We start from the raw sequence: 12,406 nt of genomic DNA, 5'->3' as shown, positions 1-12,406 counted from the left end.
CCTGGCGAAGGGCATTCTGGGAGTTGTAGTCCTCTCTTCCTAGGCCTGTCCCCCCCTTCTTGCGTCCTAGCCGTTTTTCCTGGTTTCTCCCGCCCCCGAAGCCATCGTTTTCCATCGCAGGATCCCTTCCGGGCATGGTGAGTCTCCCCAAGCTGCCCCCTCATCATCATCAATCGTATTTATTGAGCGCTTACTATGTGCAGAGCACTGTACTAAGCGCTTGGGAAGTACAAATTGGCAACACATAGAGACAGTCCCTACTCAGGCCTCAGGGGCCACGTAACAACAATAATGATGGTATTTGTTAAGCGCTTACTAGGTGCAACGCACTATTCTATCAATATCAATCAATCGTATTTATTGAGCGCTTACTGTGTGCAGAGCACTGCACTAAGCGCTTGGGAAGTCCAAGTCGGCAACACATAGAGACAGTCCCTACCCAACAGCGGGCTCACAGTCTAGAAGGGGGAGACAGAGAACAAAACCAAACGTACTAACAAAATAAAATAGTATGTCTAAGCTCTGGGGAGGTTACAAGGTGATCAGGTTGTCCCCCGGGGAGGCTCACAGTCTTCACCCCCATTTTCCAGATGAGGGGACTGAGGCACAGAGACTTAAAGCGGCTTGCCCAAGGTCACACAGCAGACTTCTAGACTGTGAGCCCACTGTGGGGTAGGGACCGTCTCTATATGTTGCCAGCTTGTACTTCCCAAGCGCTTAGTACAGTGCTCTGCACACAGTAAGCGCTCAATAAATACTATTGATTGATTAATTGACAGGTGGTGGAGGCGGGATTAGAACCCATGACAGGGCTTGACACCAGTCCACATGTTTTGTTTTGTTGTCTACCCCCCCAATAATAATAATAATAATAATAATAATGATGGCATTTATTAAGCGCTTACTACGTGCCAAGCACTGTTCCAAGCGCTGCAGAGGTTGCAAGTTTGTCCCACGGGGGGCTCATAGCCTTCACCCCCATTTTACAGATGAGGGAACTGAGGCCCAGAGAAGTTAAGTGACTTGCCCAAAGTCACACAGCTGACAATTGGCAGAGCCGGGATTTGAACCCATGACCTCTGACTCCAAAGTCCGTGATCTTTTCCACTGAGCCTCGCTGCTTCTGTAGACTGTGAGCCCGTTGTTAGGTAGGGACCGTATCTATATGTTGCCAACTTGTACTTCCCAAGCGCTTAGTACAGTGCTCTGCACACAGTAAGCGTTCAATAAGTACAGTTGAATGAATGGATGAATGACAGCTGATTCCCAAGCCTGCGCTCCTGCCAATAAGCCACGTCAACCTTCGGTGGGGGGGCGTCTCTGGAGCTAATTTAGCAGAAGGGAAAACCGGAAATAATAATAATGATGGTATTTATTAAGTACTTACTATGTGCCAAGCACTGTTCTAAGCATTGGGGGAGATACAAGGTCATCAGGTTGTCCCAGGTGGGGCTCACAGTTTTCATCCCCATTTTCCAGATGAGGGAACTGAGGCACAGAGACATGAAGTTGCCAACTTGTACTTCCCAAGCACTTAGTACAGTGCTCTGCAAACAGTAAGTGCTCAATAAATACAATTGATTGATTGAAGTGGCTTGCTCAAGGTCACTCAGCAGACAAGTGGTGGAGGCGGGATTAGAACCCATGACTTCCAACTCCCAAGACCAGGCTCTTGCCACTAAGCCACGTCAGCCTTCCCGGGTGCCTGCGGCTCTGGCTAATTTGGCAGAAGAGAAAGCCGGAAATAACAATAATAATAATGATGGTATTTATTAAGCACTTGCAATGTGCCAAACACTGTTGTTAGCGCTGGGGGAGATATAAGATCATCAGTTTGTCCCAGATGGGGCTCACAGTCTTCATCCCCATTTTGCAGATGAGGTAACTGAGGCACAGAGCAGTGTGGTTTCGTGGTAGAATAATGGGTTTAGGAGTCAGAAGTCGTGGGTTCTAATCCCACCTGTGCCACTTGTCACCTGTGTGACTAGGGGCAAGTCACTTACCTTCTCTGTGCCACATCTGTAAAATGGGGATTAAGACCGGGAGCCCCACGTGGGACAAACTGAGAACCTTGTATCTACTCCAGCGCTTAGAACAGTGCTTGGCACATAGTAAGTGCTTAACAAACACCATCATTGTTAAGTGACTTGCCCGAAAGTTGCTCAGCTGACAGGTGGCAGAGCTGGGATTAGAACCCATGACTTTATATATGTATATATGTTTGAACATATTTATTACTCTATTTATTTATTTATTTATTTTACTTGTACATTTCTATTCTATTTATTTTATTTTGTTAGTATGTTTGGTTTTGTTCTCTGTCTCCCCCTTTTAGACTGTGAGCCCACTGTTGGGTAGGGACTGTCTCTAGATGTTGCCAATTTGGACTTCCCAAGCGCTTAGTACAGTGCTCTGCACATAGTAAGCGCTCAATAAATACAATTGATGATGATGATGATGATGACTTCTGACTCTCAAACCCTTGCTCTTTCCACGAAGTCACGCTGCTTCTCACTGAGAAAGGAGAGAAGGGCTCAGGGATCCTTTTCTCGAGCCCCCTCCTTCCTCTCCCCCTCCTCCCCCTCCCCACAGCACCTGTCTATATGTTTGTACAGATTTATTAATCAATCAATCAATCAATCGTACTTATTGAGCGCTTACTATGTGCAGAGCACTGTACTAAGCGCTTGGGAAGTACAAATTGGCATCACATAGAGACAGTCCCTACCCAACAGTGGGCTCACAGTCTAAAAGGGGGAGACAGAGAACAGAACCAAACATACCAACAAAATAAAATAAGTAGGATAGAAATGTACAAGTAAAATAAATAAATAAATAAATAAATAGAGTAATAAATATGTTTATTTATTACTCTGTTTATTTTATTTGTACATATTTACTATTCTATTGATTTTATTTCTTTAATATGTTTTGTTTTGTTGTCTGTCTCCTAGACTGAGCCCGCTGTTGGGTAGGGACCGTCTCTATATGTTGCCAACTTGGACTTCCCAAGCGCTTAGTACAGTGCTCTGCACACAGTAAGCGCTCAATAAATACGATTGAATGAATGAATGAATCTTCTTTTCCCGTTCTCCCTTCTCTTTTTCCTTCCCCCTCCCGAATAAGCCTGGCCTAGTGGTAAAACACAGGACTGAGAGGCAGGAGACCTGGGTTCTAATCCCAGCTCTTTTAGACTGTGAGCCCACTGTTGGGTAGGGACTGTCTCTCTATGTTGCCAATTTGTAGTTCCCAAGCGCTTAGTACACTGCTCTGCACACAGTAAGCGCTCAATAAATACGATTGATGATGATGATGCCACTTGCCTGGTGGGTGACCGTGGGCAGGTCTCTGCTCTGCGCCTCAGTTACCACATCTGTAAAGTGGGGACTATAAACCTGTTCCCCCAGATACTTACACTGAGAAACCCGTGTGGGACAGGCACCATAATACTACTAATAATAATAATGATGGTATTTGTTAAGCGCTTACTATGTGCCAAGCACTGTTCTAAGCACTGGGGGGATACAGGGTGATCAGGTTGTCCCACGGGGGGCTCACAGTCTTAATCCCCATTTTACAGATGAGGGAACTGAAGCACAGAGAAGTGAAGTGACTTGCCCAAAGTCACACGGCTGACAATTGGCTGAGCCGGGATTTGAACCCATGACCTCTGACTCCAAAGCCCGGGCTCTTTCCACTGAGCCACGCTGCTTCTCTAATGGTCAAGCAGTTACTCTGTGCCAGGCACTGTGCTAAGTACTGGGGTAGGTACAAGGTAATTTGAGTTGGACACAGTCTCTGTCCCACATAATAATAATAATAATGGTGCTATTTGTTAAGCGCTTACTATGTGCCAAGCACTGTTCTAAGCGCTGGGGGGATACAGGGTCATCGGGTTGTCCCCTGTGGGGCTCACAGTCTTAATCCCCATTTTACAGATGAGGGAACTGAAGCACAGAGAAGCGGCGTGGCTCAGTGGAAAGAGCCTGGGCTTTGGAATCAGAGGTCATCATCATCATCAATCGTATTTATTGAGCGCTTACTATGTGCAGAGCACTGTACTAAGCGCTTGGGAAGTACAAATTGGCAACACATAGAGACAGTCCCTACCCAACAGTGGGCTCACAGTCTAAAAGGGGGAGACAGAGAACAAAACCAAACATACTAACAAAATAAAATAAATAGGATAGATATGTACAAGTAAAATAAATAAATCAATAAATAGAGTAATAAATATATACATATATACTGGTGCTGTGGGGAAGGGAAGGAGGTAAGATGGGGGGATGGAGGGGGGGACGAGGGGGAAAGGAAGGAAGGGGCTCAGTCTGGGAAGGCCTCCTGGAGGAGGTGAGCTCTCAGCAGGGCCATGGGTTCGAATCCCGACTCCACCACATGTCTGCTGTGTGATCTTGGGCAAGTCACTTCACTTCTCTGGGCCTCAGTTCCCTCATCTGTAAAATGGAGATGAAGACTGTGAGCCCCATGTGGGACAACTTGATCACCCTGTATCCTCCCTAGCGCTTAGAACAGTGCTTTGCACATAGTAAGCGCTTAACAAATGCCAATTATTATTATTATTAAAATTCCCTCCCCTTTCATACCCAGCGCTTAGAACAGTGCTTCGGACATAGTAAGCGCTTAACAAATGCCATCGTCATCATCATATCCAACAGACCACCGCTCTCCCTACCTTCAAAGGCGTCCTAAAATCACACCTCCAAGAAGCCTTCCCTGACAAAGCCCTCGTTTTCCCTCATCATCAATCGTATTTATTGAGCGCTTACTATGTGCAGAGCACTGTACTAAGCCCTGCTTTCCCTCCATTGTGTATCACCTATGCATTTGGATCTATACCCCTTAAGAACTAAGCATTTGATATTCACCCCCCTCTCATTCCCACAGAACTAACGTACATATTCTTACACTCTGCAATTCCCCCTCTACAAATTTTTCACAACCTCTGTAAAAAAACCATTGATCAATTGCCTGTGTCCCCCCTTTAGCCTGTAAACTTTTCGTAGGCAAGTATCATGTCTACCAACTCTATGGTGGTGTACTCTCAAGCACTTCATCATCATCAATCGTATTTATTGAGCGCTTACTGGGTGCAGAGCACTGTACTAAGCGCTTGGGAAGTACAAGTTGGCAACATATAGAGACGGTCCCTACCCAACAGTGGGCTCACAGTCTAAAAGCACTTTAATACAGTGCTCTGCACACAATACGTGCTCAATTGATAACACTGATTGATTGATTGACTGGAAGCTCTGGCCACAAGAGAATTGAGCGTGGTCTGCAAATAAAAAACAGTGCTTGGCACATAGTAAGCACTTAACAAATACTATTATTATTATTATTATTATTATTATTATTATTATTATTATTATGTGAAGAACTCTGTACTTTTCGAAGGACCTGGCTTCTAATGTTGGCTCCGCCACTCGTCTGCTGTGTGATCTTGGGCAAGTTAAAATTTCTCTGTTACCTCATTTGTAAAATGGGGATTAAAACTCTAAGCCCCACGTTAGACATGCACTGTGTCCAACCTGATTAGTTTAGTACAGTGCCTGGCACATAATAAGTGCTTAACAAATATCATGCCTAAGTTACCTCATTTGTAAAATGGAGATTAAAACTCTAAGCCCCACGTTAGACATGCACTGTGTCCAACCTGATTAGTTTAGTACAGTGCCTGGCACATAATAAGTGCTTAACAAATATCATGCCTCAGTTACTTCATTTGTAAAATGGGGATTAAAACTCTAAGCCCCACATTAGACATGCACTGTGTCCAACCTGATTAGCTTAGTACAGTGCCTGGCACATAATAAGTGCTTAACAAATATCATTTTTTAAGTCGAAAAAGGACATTCCCTGACTAAGCTTTCCTTTCCCCTTCTACTCCTGTCTGGATCCCCCTGACTTGGTCCCTTTATTCATCCCCCCACTTTCAGCCTCACAACACTTATGTACATATCTGTAATTCATTTATTTCTATTAATGTCTGTCTCCCCCTCTAGACTGTAAGCTCACTGTGGGCAGGGAATGTGTCTGTTTATTGTTGTATGGTATTTTCCCAAGTGCTTAGTATCAGTGCTCTGCACACAGACGCGCTCAATAAATGCTTAGTACAGTGCTCTGCACACAGTAAGTGCTCAATAAATACGATTGAATGAAATAGGAATGAATGAATGAAAGGATTTCCATTTTATCCACTCCAGGTGATTTCAGGGACAATGGATCTTCTGTTCCGAATAAGAGGAGGCCTGGACCTGGCGTTTCAGCTAGCCACTACTAATGGTAAATCTGCAGCAACGTCAGCCCGTCGTGGGAGAACATCAGAAAACTGAGCCTCGCCAAAATTTTGATTTTTCCTCTAAGCTGAAAAGCAGTGCCCCTTTCCCGGAACTCCCCCCACCCTTCCCATCCAGCAGATCACTCCTCTCCCCATCTTCTCTAATCACATCTCCACTAAGAGTCTTCTCCTGATGAATCTCTCATCTCTCCACTTTGGCACTTTTGTGTCGCCTAAGCATTTGGATCCACACCTCCCTCCCAGAAATGTTGTACATATTTTTATAAGCCACTGCTTCCTCCTATCTTCAATTTATTTTAAGGTCTGCCTCTCCTACTAGATTGCAAGATCCTTGAGGGGCCGTGTCTACTAATTATTTTGTCGTCTTCCAAGTGCTTAGAAGAGCGCTCTGCATTTCATTCATTCATTCAATCGTATTTATTGAGCGCTTACTGTGTGCAGAGCACTGTACTGAGTGCTTGGGAACATATAGAGACGGTCCCTACCCAACAACGGGCTTACAGTCTAGAAGTGGGAGACAGACAACAAAACATGTGAACAGGTGTCAAGTCGTCAGAATAAATAGAAGTAAAGCTAGATGCACATCATTAACAAAATAAAATAAATAGAATAGTAGGTATGTACAAGTAAAATAAATCTGTAATAAATCTGTACAAACATATATACAGGTGCTGTACTGTCTGCACAGAGTAGCTGCCCAGTCATTATCAATTGATTGTTCCCTAGTTGAATAAGTGCTCATGGTGACGGAAACAAGCGGGAGAAGACCTCATGGAGGAGGTGGAATTTCTGGAATCTCTGAAGATGGGAGAGCCGTGGGCAGGCGGATTTGAGTTGGGGGACAGGAGGAGGGTCCCAGGCAGGAGGAAGGGCTGGAGCAAGGATTGGAGGCGGGAGAGGCGAGTGCGAAGCGCTGCTAAGAAGGTGAATTGGGGAGCATTAAAGAATGGGAGCTGGTGACCAGGGTGTCTTCATTTTCCTTCCTGAACAAACAGAAACTTCTTACCTTTGGCTTTAAAGCACTCAATCACCCTGCCCCCTCCTCCCCTTCTTGACCGTAAGCTTGCTGTGGGCAGGGAACATGACTACCAACTCTGTTGTAATAAGAATAATAATAATAAGCCTTGTCTGCCTAGAGAATTATTTTACTTGTACATATTTATTCTGTTTGGTTTATATGTTTTGTTGTCTGTCTCCCCCTTCTAGACTGTGAACCTGCTGTTGGTTAGGGACCATCTCTAGATGTTGCCAACTTGTACTTTTCAAGCGCTTAGTGCAGTGCTCTGCACACAGTAAGCGCTCAATAAATACGATTGAATGAATAATAATGATAATAATAATGGCATTCATTCAATCGTGTTGAGTGCTTACTGTGTGCAGAGCACTGTACTAAGTGCTTGGGAAGTACAAGTTGGCAACATCTAGAGACGGTCCCTACCCAACAGTGGGCTCCCAGTCTAGAAGGGGGAGACAGAGAACAAAACAAAACATATTAACAAAATAAAATAATTAGAATAAATATGTACAAATAAAATAAATAGAGTAATAAATATGTACAAACATATATACATATATACAGGTGCTGTGGGGAGGGGAAGGAGGTTAGGCGGGGGGGATGGGGAGGGGGAGAGGAAGGAGGGGGCTCAGTCGCTTAAGCGCTTACTATGTGCCAAGCACTGTTCTAAGCGCTGGGGAGGTTACAGGGTGATCAGGTTGTCCCACACGGAGCTCACAGTCTTAATCCCCATTTTACAGATGAGGTAACTGAGGCGCAGAGGAGTCAAGTGCCTTGCCCAAAGTCACCCAGCTGACAGTTGGCAGAGCCAGCATTTGAACCCATGACCTCCGATTCCAAAGCCCGGGCTCTTCCCACCGAGCTGCGCTGCTTCCCTGTACTCTCCCAAGCGTGTAGTACAGTGCTCTGCGCGCAGTAAGCATTCAGTAGATCCCACTGATGGCGACGATGATCACGGCGAACATCTTTCTCCACTTTTAGGCCGAAAGGGAGCCCGGATGGACGGAGCCCGCCCCCTCCCTCCCCCGTTTCCCGCGTTGGGAAGGGTTGAGTCGGGCGGTCCGTAGAGAATGCCGTAAGCGGCCCACGCTGTCTTATTTTCCCCCTTTTTAGACCTTTCTACCAAGAAGGCGTTAAAGTACGTGCTGAGCGACCTGGCGGCCAAGCTGTCTTCCGACGCCCTGGTGTTCGGGGTCGGCCGCGGGGCGGCCTACTTTTGGCCCAACAGTGGTGCCAGCACAGTCCAGGCCGCGCTGACGGACCAGTCCCCCTGCAGAGACGTCCTGCCCTTTACCCAGTGAGTCTGCCCGGAGTCCGCCGCCGAACGACAACCCACCCTCTGACCCCCTCCCTCCCTCCCCCCCCGAAACCAAGCCGATTCGGGGTCTTACATTCCCCTTCTTACTGCAATTTCAGGCCTGATCAGGAAGAGGAGTCGAAACAAAAGGCTTCCAGAAAGAAAGATAAAAAGTCACAAGACCAGGTATGGCTCGAAATGGGTACGCCTCGTCTGCCCAGAGAATTATTTTGCTTGGACATATTTATTCTGTTTATTTGATCTGGTTTCTATGTTGTGTGTCTCCCACTTCTAGACTGTGAGCCCTTCTATTTATTTAATTTGGTGTATATGTTTTGTTTTGTTGTCTGTCTCCCCCTTCTAGGCTGTGAGCCCGCTGTTGGGTAGGGACCGTCTATATGTTGCCAACTTGTACTTCCCAAGTGTGCTCTGCACACAGTAAGCGCTCAATAAATGCGATTGAATGAATGAATGACTCATCTTGTAACCTCCCCAGCGCTTAGAACAGTGCGTTGCACACAGTAAGCGCTCAATAAATACGATTGAATGGAAAATGAATGGATCGGCGATTTCTAGTTTTTCTTTTTTTTATAGTAGGTGTTTACTGTGTTCCAGGCAATTAGGTTGGACACAGTCCGTGTCCCTTAGGCGGCTCACAGTCATAATCCCCATTTTACAGATGAGGTAACCGAGGCCCAGAGAAGTTAAGTGACTTGCCTAAGGTAATAATGATGGCAGGCTCAGTGGAAAGAGCGCAGGCTTTGGAGTCAGAGGTCATGGGTTCCAATCCCGGCTCCACCATTTGGCAGCTGTGTGACTTTGGGTAAGTCACTTCACTACTCTGTGCCTCAGTTCCCTCATCTGTAAAATGGGGATGAAGACTGTGAGCCCCCCATGGGGACCAGATCACTTTGTAACCTCCCCAGCACTTAGAACAGTGCTTTGCACATAGTAGGCGCTTAATAAATGCCAGCATCATCAATGTGCCAAGCGCCGTTCTAAGCACGGGGGTAGATACAAGGTAATCAGATCATCCCACATGGGGCTCACAGTCTTAATCCCTATTTTACAGAAGAGGTAACTGAGGCACAGAGAATTGAAGCGACCTGCCCAAAGGCAAACGCTGACAAGAGGCGGAGGCGGGCTTAGACTTTTAGACTGTGAGCCCACTGTTGGGTAGGGACTGTCTCTATATGTTGCCAACTTGTACTTCCCAAGTGCTTAGTACAGTGCTCTGCACACAGTAAGCGCTCAATAAATACGATTGATTGATTAGAACCCATGACCTCCAACTCCCAAGCCCGGGCTCTTTCCACTAAGCCACGCTTGGGTGACACAGTAGAAGCCAGGTCATTCTGTCCTTCTGGCTCATACTCTAGACCAAGCTGCTTTGTTCACTTTTTCATTTCCTTAGGGTTTGTGATGTTGGGGTCCTCATTGTACTTCCCAAGCGCTTAGTACAGTGCTCTGCACATAGTAAGCGCTCAGTAAATACGATTGATGATGATGATGATGATGATGGGGACGGATGGACTGGTTCTGGGAGAGAAGAGGCTCCAGACAGTCTTGAGGCCAGCAATCCTGCCGACTAACTCTTTTGGACTTTCCCAAAGAGTACAGTGCTCAGCACACAGTAGATGCCCAACCAATACTACTAGATTGTAAGCTCCATGGGGGCGGGAATCAGGACAGTATTCTGCACATAGTCATCACTCAATAAATATCATCGCTCGATTGATCTGTTCCAGCCCAGGGAGGCCGGGGGAGAGGCTGTGTCTAACAAAAGAGAGAGTGAGAGTGTTTGTGTGTGTTGAGAAGCAGCGTGGCTCAGTGGAAAGAGCCCGGGCTTTGGAGTCAGAGGTCATGGGTTCAAAACCCGGCTCTGCCAACTGTCAGCTGAATGACTTTGGGCCAGTCACTTCACTTCTCTGGGCCTCAGTTCCCTCATCTGTCAAATGGGGATTAAGACTGTGAGCCCCCCGAGGGACAACCTGATCACCTTGTAACCTCCCCGGCGCTTCGAACAGTGCTTTGCACATAGTAAGCGCTTAATAAATGCCATCGTTATTATTACTGTTTTCACAGCAGTTAATAAATGCCATCATTATTATTATTATCATCATTATTTTCACAGCAGCAGCACATAGTAAATATAGACCTCATGCTGGCCATGTCCACGTCCCGGCCCGCGGTAGCCCCGGTCATCGAGAGAGAAAGCGGCGGGCATCACTACGTCACCATGACTCTGCCCATCGACGTGGTTGCATTTGTTGCTCCCGAAGAGCCTTGGGGCAGGTAGGAGTGTTTTGGGCGTGCAGTCTTCAGCCTCAGGGGCCGTGCGGCTGAGTGGGTGACCGCTGAAGGTCGCAGGTGGTAGCCATCGAGGGGTGGCCCAAGGAGGGGGACTCGGGGTTCTTCGCTTTGGCTCAACTGTGACTGTGAGCCCACTGTTGGGTAGGGACCGTCTCTATATGTTGCCAACTTGTACTTCCCAAGCGCTTAGTACAGTGCTCTGCACACAGTAAGCGCTCAATAAATACGATTGATTGATTGATTGATTGACTGAAGTCTCCTCCGGGTGGACTTCACGGACCCATGGTTCCTTCCAGAGGGCCACTCTGACGGGGCTCAGCAGAAAGCCTGCGTAGAAGAGCCAGCGGTCAGTGTAGCACCCCTCTTCCACTCTGGTCCCTGTCCACTCATCATCATCATCAACATCAATCGCATTCATTCATTCATTCAATCGTATTTATTGAGCGCTTACTGTGTGCAGAGCACTGTGCTAAGCGCTTGGGAAGTACAAGTTGGCAACATCTACAGACAGTCCCAACAGCGGGCTCACAGTCTAGAAGGGGGAGACAGAGAACAAAACCAAACATACTAACAAAATAAAATAAATAGAATAAATATGTACAAGCAAAATAAGTCTCTGGGCAGACAAGGCGTACCCATTTCGAGCCATACCTGGTCTTGTGACTTTTTATCTTCCTTTCTGGAAGCCTTTTGTTTCGACTCCTCTTCCTGATCGGGCCTGAAATTGCAGTATTTATTGAGCGCTTACTATGTGCAGAGCACTCGCCTCTGGGGCTCGCTGCGTTCCCGTGAGCGAGGGCCTGTCCGCCTCTGGCCCCGAGCGCTCGTCCCCGGCTGTCCGACGTCATTCATCCAATCGTATTTAGCAATCGTAAAGAACAGTGCTTTGCCCATAGTAAGCGCTTAATAAATGTCATCATTATTAGTATTATTATTATTTTCCGCAAGCAGGGAAAGGCCTGGTGGGGCTTTGCCGTCAATCTTTGTACGTTTGCACGTATTTATTACTCTATTTATTTTATTTGTACATACTTGTTCTATTTATTTTACTTTGTTAATATGTTTTGTTTTGTTGCCTGTCTCCCCCTTCTAGACTGTGAGCCTGCTGTTGGGTAGGGACCGTCTCTAGATGATGATGATGATGATGGCATTTATTAAGCACTTACTATGTGCAAAGCACTGTTCTAAGCGCTGGGGGGATACAAGGTGATCAGGTTGTCCCGCATGGGGCTCACAGGCTTCATCCCCATTTTACAGATGAGGTAACTGAGGCTCCGAGAAGTTAAGTGACTAAGCGCTCAATAAATATGACTGAATGAACGAATCTTCTGACTGGAGAACCACCAAGTGTAAGTCACCAGTGTGGCCAGGCCCAGCAGGAAATCATCATCATCATCATCATCAATCGTATTTATTGAGCGCTTACTATGTGCAGAGCACTGTACTAAGCGCTTGGGAAGTA

The 12,406-nt window shown here is 46.5% G+C and overlaps 1 protein-coding gene across 2 annotated transcripts in view; it reads left to right on the top strand.

Moving 5' to 3' along the window:
• The first annotated feature begins 63 nt into the window (after window positions 1-63).
• UFSP2 (UFM1 specific peptidase 2) overlaps window positions 64-12,406 on the top strand; it is a 32,925-nt gene continuing 20,582 nt past the window's right edge. Inside the window, exons 1-5 of one of the 2 annotated variants that reach the window (XM_038755367.1) lie at window positions 64-137; window positions 6,225-6,303; window positions 8,448-8,631; window positions 8,751-8,817; window positions 10,769-10,926. In XM_038755367.1, the coding sequence (XP_038611295.1) occupies window positions 135-137; window positions 6,225-6,303; window positions 8,448-8,631; window positions 8,751-8,817; window positions 10,769-10,926 (491 nt within the window). In that variant the 5' untranslated portion in view covers window positions 64-134. Of the gene's footprint in view, window positions 138-6,224; window positions 6,304-8,447; window positions 8,632-8,750; window positions 8,818-10,765; window positions 10,927-12,406 lie in introns of both variants that reach the window. The other variant, XM_038755366.1, reaches the window with a different exon arrangement.

Source organism: Tachyglossus aculeatus, chromosome 12 (assembly GCF_015852505.1).
Source record: "Tachyglossus aculeatus isolate mTacAcu1 chromosome 12, mTacAcu1.pri, whole genome shotgun sequence".
NCBI classification, from domain to species: domain Eukaryota; kingdom Metazoa; phylum Chordata; class Mammalia; order Monotremata; family Tachyglossidae; genus Tachyglossus; species Tachyglossus aculeatus.
The sequence above is the reverse complement of the archived record's forward strand: the minus strand, read 5'-3'. Positions and strand labels throughout refer to the sequence as shown.